Consider the following 9192-nt stretch of genomic DNA (forward strand, 5'->3'; position numbering starts at 1 on the left):
GACCAGTGTGTGTGTGTGTGTGTGTGTGTGTGTGCGCGCGTGGTGGGGGGTTGTTTGCTTCTCTTTTTGAACAGAGTCTCGCTCTGTCACCCAGGCTAGGGTGCAGTGGCGTGATCTTGGCTCACTGCAACCTCCGCCTCCTGGGTTCAAGCAGTTCTCCGTCTGAGCCTGCCGAGTATCTGGGACTACAGGTGCACACCAGCACGCCCAGCTAATTTTTGGATTTTTAGTAGAAATGGGGTTTCACCCTATTGCCAAGTTGGTCTCGAACTCCTGACCTCAGGTGATCCAACCCACCTTGGCCTCCCAAAGTGCTGGGATTTACAGGTGTGAGCCCCCCAACCCTGCCCAGCCTGTTTTTTTTGAGACAGAGTCTTGCTGTGTTGCCCAGGCTGGAGTGCGGTGGTGTGAACATGGCTCACTGCAGCCTCCACCTCTTGGGCTCAAGCAATCCTCCTGCCCCAGCCTCTCAAGTAGCTGCAACCACAGGTGCACACCACTGCGCCTGGCTTTTTTTCTGGGAAAAGACAGGGTCTTACCATGTTGTCCAGGCTGGTCTTGAAATTCGTGGACTCAAGCGCCCCTCCTGCCTCAGCCTCCCACAGGGCTGAGGTTATAGGCTGAGCCACCATGCCAGGCCAAGACAGGGGTCTTGTCCACTAAAGCATTCCTGGCAGAGCACAAAGGGACAGAGGGAAACTTTTTGGGGAGATGTTCTGTATCTTGATTGTGGTGGGGTTTCATGATCTCGAGTTTTTCAAAACCGGTAGACCTGTAAACCGAACGATAATGATCTCCTCTCCTCTGCTCCCCGACGCGGTCTCCTCTGGCTACACTGCCTTCTTTGACATTTCCTGCCTCAGAACCTCCGCACTTGCCTTTCCCTCTGCCTGGAATGCTGTTCCCCACATCTCCCTTCATGTCTTCCTGTGGTTGAATCTTTCCCTTCTCTCCCCACAGGTCACCTCCTCAAGGAGGCCCTCCCTGATCACTCCTAACTAAATTCACCATCCTCCTCCCTAACCTGCTACTCCATCACCCTGTTGCATTAAAAAAACAAACAAAAAACCCTGCAATTGATTAGATAATAAACTCCCTGAGAGTGGGGGGTCTCTCTTGGTCACAGCAGTGTCCCCAGCACAGGACTAGCAGATAGTAGGTGCTCATTACATAAGAATCAAGAGGCAGGAGTTTGAGACCAGCCTGAGCAACATGACAAAAAACCCAGTACAAAAATTAGCTGGGCTTGGTGGCACATGCCTGTAGTCCCAGCTACTCGGGAGGCTGAGGCAAGAGAATCACCTGAACCCAGGAGGTGGAGGTTGCAGTGAGCTGAGATTGAGCCGCTGCACTCCAGCCTGGGTGACGGAACAAGACCTTGTCTCACAAAATAAATAAAAATGAGGCAGTCAAGTGCAAGAGCAAGCACACGGGGCTCTGTGAACCTGAGTTTGAAGCCAGGCTCCGCCCCTGGTGTGCTGTGTGGCTTCAGGCAAGTCGAATCCCCTCTCTGTTCCTCATCTGGAAAGTGAAATTAACATACCTCCGTTGCAGGAGTGTGGGGAGGTTTAATCCAGCAGGCACCAGCCCTGGGACTCCCTGAGTCCTCGTGTGGGCAAAAGCCCCAGTCCTCATTTGCAGATGTCCTGGAACCTAGCCCTGCCCAGCCAGGGTTCCGCGTCAGGGAAAGCTTGCTGAACGGCAGAACTGGCAAATCAGTGAAGACACAAGCAAATGCCTTCGCTTGGTAATTAATAAGTCCTTAAACATCCCAGCCCTCCCTCATCTGAGCCCTAAGGACTTATTTTGCAATTCTCCAAAACGCTCAGAATCGACTGCACCGCCTGTCCCTTTGCGCAGACCGTACACCGGGCACCCCCAGGTGTGCTCTTCCCGCAACTTCCACTTTACTTGCCAAGTTCCTACTTGTCCTTCAAGTTCACTTGAATGCCCCCTCCTCCAGGAAGCCTGCCCTGAACCCCATTCTCTGAGTTCTCTCTGCCCTGGCTGTCTGGGTCCATCTTTCCCCAAATCCTGGGGCTCCTTGAGGGCTGGGCAGGGGCCCTAGAACTCTTAAGAGTCCCCTGTGTTTTCCAGGGCAGATGCGGGCACTAAGTGGGGAACCCTAAATACTCAGTGAGTATTATGGAATATTCATGGAGCCGGGGTTCGAATCCCAGCTCAGCCACTTTGCAGCTTTCTAGTCCTGGTGAGTCAGGTCCCTGTCACAGACTCAGTCCCCGCCCCCCAGAAGATGGGGTGTACACAGGAACCTGGCCCTGGATGCAGAGGGTCAGTGAAGTTTCCTGCAAAGCATGGTCACCGGTTCAGCAGGCTGCATTGCTCAGTAGCAGGGCTGGTGGCCCTGGCCATTCCTGAGTGCCTCACTCTTCTGGGGCTCAGTTTCCCCATTTGGCCACGCTCCCCCTTAGACAAACACAGACGGGGCACCACCTGGCTGGGCAGGAGGGGGCCTCGGCAGCTTCTCACGAAGAACGGCAGCCAAGGCGGGGGCCGGTGGGGCTGGCACGGGCCAGCCTCGTTAAGCTGCCAGTCCTTGGCACCACTTCGCTTTCGTGGAGGCGGCTGGAGAAGGGCCCAGGCCTGGCTGTTGGGGGACTGAGGAAGCTGAGATGAAGCTGAGACCCTTTTTCAGAGGGGGCAGGCCCTGAGTGGTGGCAGGGAGTTCTGTGTTCGCTTATTAAGCACCTACTGGATGCCAGACCGGGCTACTCAGGCAGGGCGTTTGCCCATGCTGTTTTAGCTGCTAGGATCGAATTTCCTGTTCATAGCACTATCCACTACTCAGTCCGTCTGATCTCAGTCTGGAAGACACCACCTCCAGGAAGCCTTCCAGATTCTCTAGAATGAGCCAAGCACCTCCCTTTGGGTTGGCACAGTACCTGAGTTTTCCCCATCACAGTTTGACCACTCAATATTTATTTTATTTTTAGAGACGGAGTCTTGCTCGGTTGCGCACTGCTGGAGTGCAGCGGCATGATCAGAGCTCACTGCAGCCTCGAACTCCCAGGCTCTAGTGATGCTCCCACTTCAGCCTCCAGAGTAGCTGTGATCACCCAATATTATGACTGGGCCGTGGGCAGGTCACTTAGGCCATCAACGAATGCAGACAGAGGACTTGGGAGGTGGCAGGCACTGTGCTTAGTGCTGTCCACACTCAGCAAACCCCATGGTGCAGGTGCTGATGCTGCCTCCTTTTTACAGAAGGGGAAACTGAGGCTCGGAGTGATTGAATGGAGTGAAGCCACATGGCCTGGGGCCTGATGCACAGAAGGGCCCCAAGGAAAGGTGATCTCTATTCTCAGGGACAGTGAGCTCACTCACGATCGAAGAAGGCATGAGGACTCATTCATTCATTCATTCATTCAGCAAACATGTATTGGGCAGCAGTTGAAAGCCAGGTTACTCAAGTGTGTCCAAGTGACAGGTGGTGCTGGACACCTCCAACATCTGTTCTCTCCTCCTCCATAGTAATAGAATCCCTGGTTTTCAGCTGCACAGTCGGTCATTCAGAATAAAGACTACATTTCCCAGCAATCTTTCTGCCAGGTGTGGCCACATGACTAATTCTGGCCAATGCAGTGTGAGCAGAAGTGGTACGTGGGATTTCCAAGAAGTGTCCTCAAAGGGACAAGGCAAACCCTTCCTCACTCTTTCCTCCTCATTGCCTGGGAGGCAGATGTGATGGCTGGAGCTTACACAGCTGCCTTGTCCCACGAGGAGGAGGCCACTCCCTGAGGATACTGTGGATGGAAGGAGTCTGGGCTGCAGATGCCATAGCATGTCCATGCCACCCCAGGACTGACCACTCACATTTCACATTCAGGCCTGTATGCCTGCGCCGCTGCGGTTGGGTCTTGCATACCACAGCCAACCTGAGCCTGACCACTACATTTGTCCCTTTCTGCTTCTAGTTTTCCACCCCCGCCTCCTCTCAGGCCTGCTGGACTGAAAAAACTGCCTCTGCTTGGTAGCACTGGCCTTCAAGGACCGTCCACAGTGGCCAAGGCAGTGGCCTCTGGATAGTGTGGCCTCTGTTTGTGGCATTAGACGGAGCAGAGGCAGGAGTGCCACAAGGGGCAGGAGTGCCACCAGGGGCTGGGTACGGTGGCTAATGCCTATAATCCCAGTACTTTGGGAGGTTGAGGTGGGTCGATCACTTGAGGTCAGGAGTTCAAGACAAGCTTGGGCAACATGGTGAAATCTCGTCTCTACTAAGAAACAAAAATCAGCCGGGCATGAGGCATGTGCTCCCGGCCTCAACTGATCTGCCTGCCTCAGCCTTCAGAGAGAGAGAATGAAGCTGGTGCAAGCCTGGAGGCCAACCTGGCAGTGAGGACTTGAAACCACTGACCCCCACCAGCCCCACCCTGACCCCGGCACTTCACCCTCCCTCTAAATCAAGTCCAGCTGGGCTCTGAGGATGTATGGACTCAGACCTGAGTCCGGACAAAGAGCCAGCTATGGAGAGAAAGGGCTTTCCAGGCGGGTGGCACAGCTCGTGCAAAGGCCCTGGGGCAGGATCCCACCTGGAGTGTTGGAGGTATAGTGAGGCAGCCTGTGTGTCTGGAGTAGAGTGAGGGATGGTGAGAGGCAGTTAGGAATTTGGGTTTTAGGCACTGACCTCATTGTAGGCGGGGGGTGGCCATAAGTCTGTGTCCCTTTGAGAGTCTCAGACGAGGATAACATTGTCACCTTCCTCAGTGCATTGCTAGGAACCTCCAGGAGATGACGCTGGTAGAGTCTTAGCACAGTATGGGCTGAATCTGCACCGTTGGGGGCACCAGCCCTTTTGTGCCACCCCTGGGCCTCCTTGGGTCCAAGAATGCCCTGAGCCTTCAAGAAGTTTTCTTGGCCGCGCGTGCGGCTCACGCCTGTAATCCCAGCACTCTGAGAGGCCAAGGGGGGCAGATCACCCGAGGTCAGGAGTTTCAGACCAGCCTGGCCAACATGGTGAAACCCCGTCTCTACTAAAAAGTATAAAAACTAGCTGGGCATGGTGGTGCGCGCCTGTAATCCCAGCTACTTGGGAGGCTGAGGCAGGAGAATCGCTTGAACCTGGGAGGCGGAGGTCACAGCGAGCCAAGATCGCACCATTGCACTCCAGCCTGGGTGACAAGAGCAAAACTCTGTCTCAAAAAGGAAGTTTTTTTACCCGCAAACCACAGACCTAGGAATGATGCATTGGCCACAGGCCCAGGGAGCTGGCAGCTCCTGGGATAGAATGCACCAGGATGATGTCACAGAAGCTGGGAGCATCTAGAGCCCAGGGGGCACCTGGTCTCCGTGTCATCTGCCAGAAAGGCCACCTGTGCCAGCATCTCCTGAAACTGGCCTTCAAAGACACGAAGTGCGCTGGGCTGCTGTCCACACCACCTCATGCCTAGAGCCACCAGGGTTGCAGTGGTCACGTCCCCACCTCTGAGCCACGTGGTCCCTCTAACTCAACTGCCCGGGCGTCCTGGCCACAGGCTCCCCGGGAGGCCCTGGAGATGCCCAAAGGCCCCCTGCCGGCTGTCCCCAGGGGTACCTAGAGGCATGCCGCCGGCGACGCGGGCGGCCATGGGGTGGCCACGGCCCGGCCCGGCCCTGGTGGCAGCCAAGGCCTTGCTGGTCTTGTGGATGTTCCAGGTGCCCGTGCAGGCGGTGGTACGGGCCGTGCTGGAAGACAACTCGAGCTCGGTGGACTTTGCGGACCTGCCGGCGCTGTTTGGCAGCCCCCTGGCCCCCGAGGGCATTCGGGGCTACCTGATGGAGGCCAAGCCGGCCAACGCGTGCCAGCCCATCGAGGCCCCGCAACGGGGCAACTGCTCCCTGAGTGCCATTGCGCTGATTCGCCGCTACGACTGCACCTTCGACCTCAAGGTGCTGAACGCCCAGCGCGCCGGCTTCAAGGCAGTCATCGTGCACAACGTCCACTCGGACGACCTCGTGCGCATGACGCACATCTACGAGGACCTGAGGGGCCAGATCGCCATCCCCTCGGTGTTCGTGGGCGAGGCCACCTCGGAGGACCTGCGAGTCATCCTGCGCTGTGACGTGTCGGCCCACGTGCTGCTCCTGCCCAATGACCCGCCCTGCTGCGACCTGGACTGCCACCCTGTGCTGACCATGTCCTGGGCGCTGGGCCGCACCCTGGCCCTGGTCGTGTCTGTCTTCTTCGTCCTGAACCGCCTGTGGCTCTGGGTCCAGGCCCGCTGGAGGCGCAGGCGGGCAGTGAAGACGTCCACCTGTCAGAAGGCCCAGGTCCGCGCCTTCACGCGGCAAAACGACCTGTGTGCCATCTGCCTGGATGAGTACGAGGAGGGCGACCAGCTCAAGATCCTCCCCTGCTCACACACCTACCACTGCAGGTGCATCGACCCCTGGTTCTCCCAAGCCCCCCGGCGCTCCTGCCCCGTCTGCAAACAGTCGGTGGCTGGCACAGAAGACAGCTTTGACTCCACCACCGAGAGCATCAGCGATGAGGACCCCTCCCTGCCAGGGCACCGGCCCCCGATCTGGGCCATCCAAGCTCGGCTGCGCTCCCGGAGGCTGGAGCTGCTGGCCCGCACCTGCCCCTACTGCCACTGCAGTGCCACGTCCCTGGGGGCAGAGGATGCCACTGTCTCCCCGGACCCTCCTGAGGCCCCCGGTTGGTAAAGATCTAGGGCAGGGGGTGGGGGCAACGAGGAATGTTTCTGGTCTGAACAGAATAAAGTGGATTTGAAAGTGTATTCTTGGCCTTTCTGCTGTCCAGCCATCTGCCTCTGACTGGGGTCGGGAGATACCCATCCCACCGAGCCTGAGACCGATGCCCCTTTCTGCGGGTGAGTGAGGGGAGGTGACGGCCGGAGGACCTTTTCGGGGCGGCTGTGACCATGGTGCCAGAGTGGCTTCCGAGACAGGGCATCCATGCTTTGGTTCCAGCCCCAGGCACATGGGCTGCTGGTCCTGGATCAGATAGCCTTATTTTTCATTCACATTTTTTTTCTTTTTTTTTGAGACAGAGTCTCGGTCTGTGGCCAGGCGCCAAGCTGGAGAGCAGTGGTGCGATCATGGCTCACTGCAACCTCCACCTCCCAGGCTCAAGCAACTCTCCTGCCTCAGCTTCCCAAGTAGCTGGGATTACAGGTGCGTGCCGCCACGCCCAGCTAATTTTTGTATTTTAGTAGAGATGGGGTTTCACCATGTTGGCCAGGATGGTCTTGATCTCTTGACCTCGTGATTCACCGGCCTCGTCGTCTCAAAGTGCTGGGATTACAGGCGTGAGCCACCGTGCCCGGCCACGTTTTTTCTTTTGAAATAAATATTTTACCCTAGTCTCGGTGGTGGCTCACGCCTGTAATCCCACCACTCTGGGAGGCTGAGGCAGGCGGATCACGAGGTCAGGAGATCGAGACCATCCTGACTAACTTGGTGAAAGTCCATCTCTGCTAAAATACGTGTTCCTTTGGAACTGGTTTACATTTCCAGAAAAGTTGCAAAGGTGCCACAGAGTTTTCCAACCCCTTTTACTCTGTTTTCTCTGATGTCTCATGCAATCCCAAGCATGATGGGATGGGAGGCTAAGGTGGGAGGTTTGCTCAAGGTTAGAGGTTTGAGACCAGCCTGGGCACCATAGCAAGACCCCAGCTCTGCAAAAAAAATCCTTTTTTTTTTTCTTTTCTTTTTCTTATTCCTTTCAATGTTATCCAACAAAAAAAAAATCTTTTTTTTTTTCAGTGGCGTTTCGCTCTTGTTACCCAGGCTGGAGTGCAATGGCGCAATCTCGGCTCACCACAACCTCCGCCTCCTGGGTTCAAGCAATTCTCCTGCTTCAGCCTCCTGAGTAGCTGGGACTACAGGTGTGCGCCACCACGCCCAGCTAATTTTTGTACTTTTAGTAGAGACGGGGTTTCACCATGTTGACCAGGATGGTCTCGATCTCTTGACCGCGTGATCCACCCGCCTTGGCCTCCCAAAGTGCTGGGATTATAGGCGTGAGCCACCGCGCCCGGCCAAAAAAAATTCTTTTAAAAAATTAGCCAGGTGTGGTGATGCATGCCTGTAGTTCCAGATAGTTGGGGGCTGAGGAGGGAGGCCTGCTTGAGCCTGGAAGGTCAAGGCTGTAGTGAACTATGATCATGCCACTGCACTACAGCCTGGGTCACAGAGTGAGGCCCTGTCTCAAACAAAAAAAATTTGGCTGGGCACGGTGGGTCCTGCCTGTACTTTGGGAGGCTGAGGTAGGCAGATCACAAGGTCGGGAGTTCAAGACCAGCCTGACCAATGTGGTGAAACTCCCTCTCTACTAAAAATAAAAAATTAGCTAGGTGTGGTGGCGCGTGCCTGTAATCCCAGCTACTCAGGAGGCTGAGGCAGGAGAATGGCTTGAACCTGGCAGGCGGAGGTTGTGGTGGGCCAAGAGCACACCACTGCACTCCAGCCTGGGCAACAGAGTGAGACCCTGTCTCAAAAAAAAAAAAATGCAAGGAAGCAAGTGGGTGTTCTGGGCAGTGAGGGGGCTGCTTGGCCGTGCACCAATAAGAAATAACTACTAGGGCCGGGCACGTGGCTCAAGCCTGTAATGCCAGCACTTTGGGAGCCCGAGGCGGGTGGATCACGAGGTCAAGAGATCGAGACCATCCTGGTCAACATGGTGAAACCCCGTCTCTACTAAAAATACAAAAAATTAGCTGGGCATGGTGGCGCGTGCCTGTAATCCCAGCTACTCGGGAGGCTGAGGCAGGAGAATTGCCTGAACCCAGGAGGCGGAGGTTGCGGTGAGCCGAGATCGTGCCATTGCACCCCAGCCTGGGTAACAAGAGCGAAACTCCGTCTCAAAAAAAAAATAAAAAAGAAATAGCTACTAGGTGACGCCATGGGAGGAAGAAGGCCGAGGCCACTTCTATGACTTCCCCTGGAACAGCGTGAATATGAGGGTCACATGCAAAACGCAGATGTGCCTGGCACGGTAGCTCACGCCTGTAATCCCAGCACTTTGGGAGGCCAAGGCGTGCGGATCACGAGGTCAGGAGATCAAGACCATCCTGGCCAAGATGGTGAAACCTCATCTGTACTAAATACAAAAAATTAGCCAGGTGTGGTGGCGGGCACCTGAAGTCCCAGCTATTTGGTAAGCTGAGGTAGGAGAATCACTTGAACCCAGGAGGCGGAGGTTGCAGTAAGCTGAGATCACGCCACTGCACT

At 55.8% G+C, this 9192-nt stretch overlaps 1 protein-coding gene across 1 annotated transcript; it reads left to right on the forward strand.

The window, feature by feature from the left end:
* The first annotated feature begins 5309 nt into the window (after positions 1-5309).
* Positions 5310-6754, forward strand: ZNRF4 (zinc and ring finger 4). The gene has a single exon (XM_002761653.6). It carries the CDS (start codon positions 5401-5403, stop codon positions 6661-6663), a length of 1263 nt encoding a protein of 420 aa, XP_002761699.1. The 5' UTR covers positions 5310-5400; the 3' UTR covers positions 6664-6754.
* The last annotated feature ends 2438 nt before the right edge of the window (positions 6755-9192 follow it).

This window comes from Callithrix jacchus, chromosome 22 (assembly GCF_049354715.1).
Source record: "Callithrix jacchus isolate 240 chromosome 22, calJac240_pri, whole genome shotgun sequence".
NCBI lineage: Eukaryota > Metazoa > Chordata > Mammalia > Primates > Cebidae > Callithrix > Callithrix jacchus.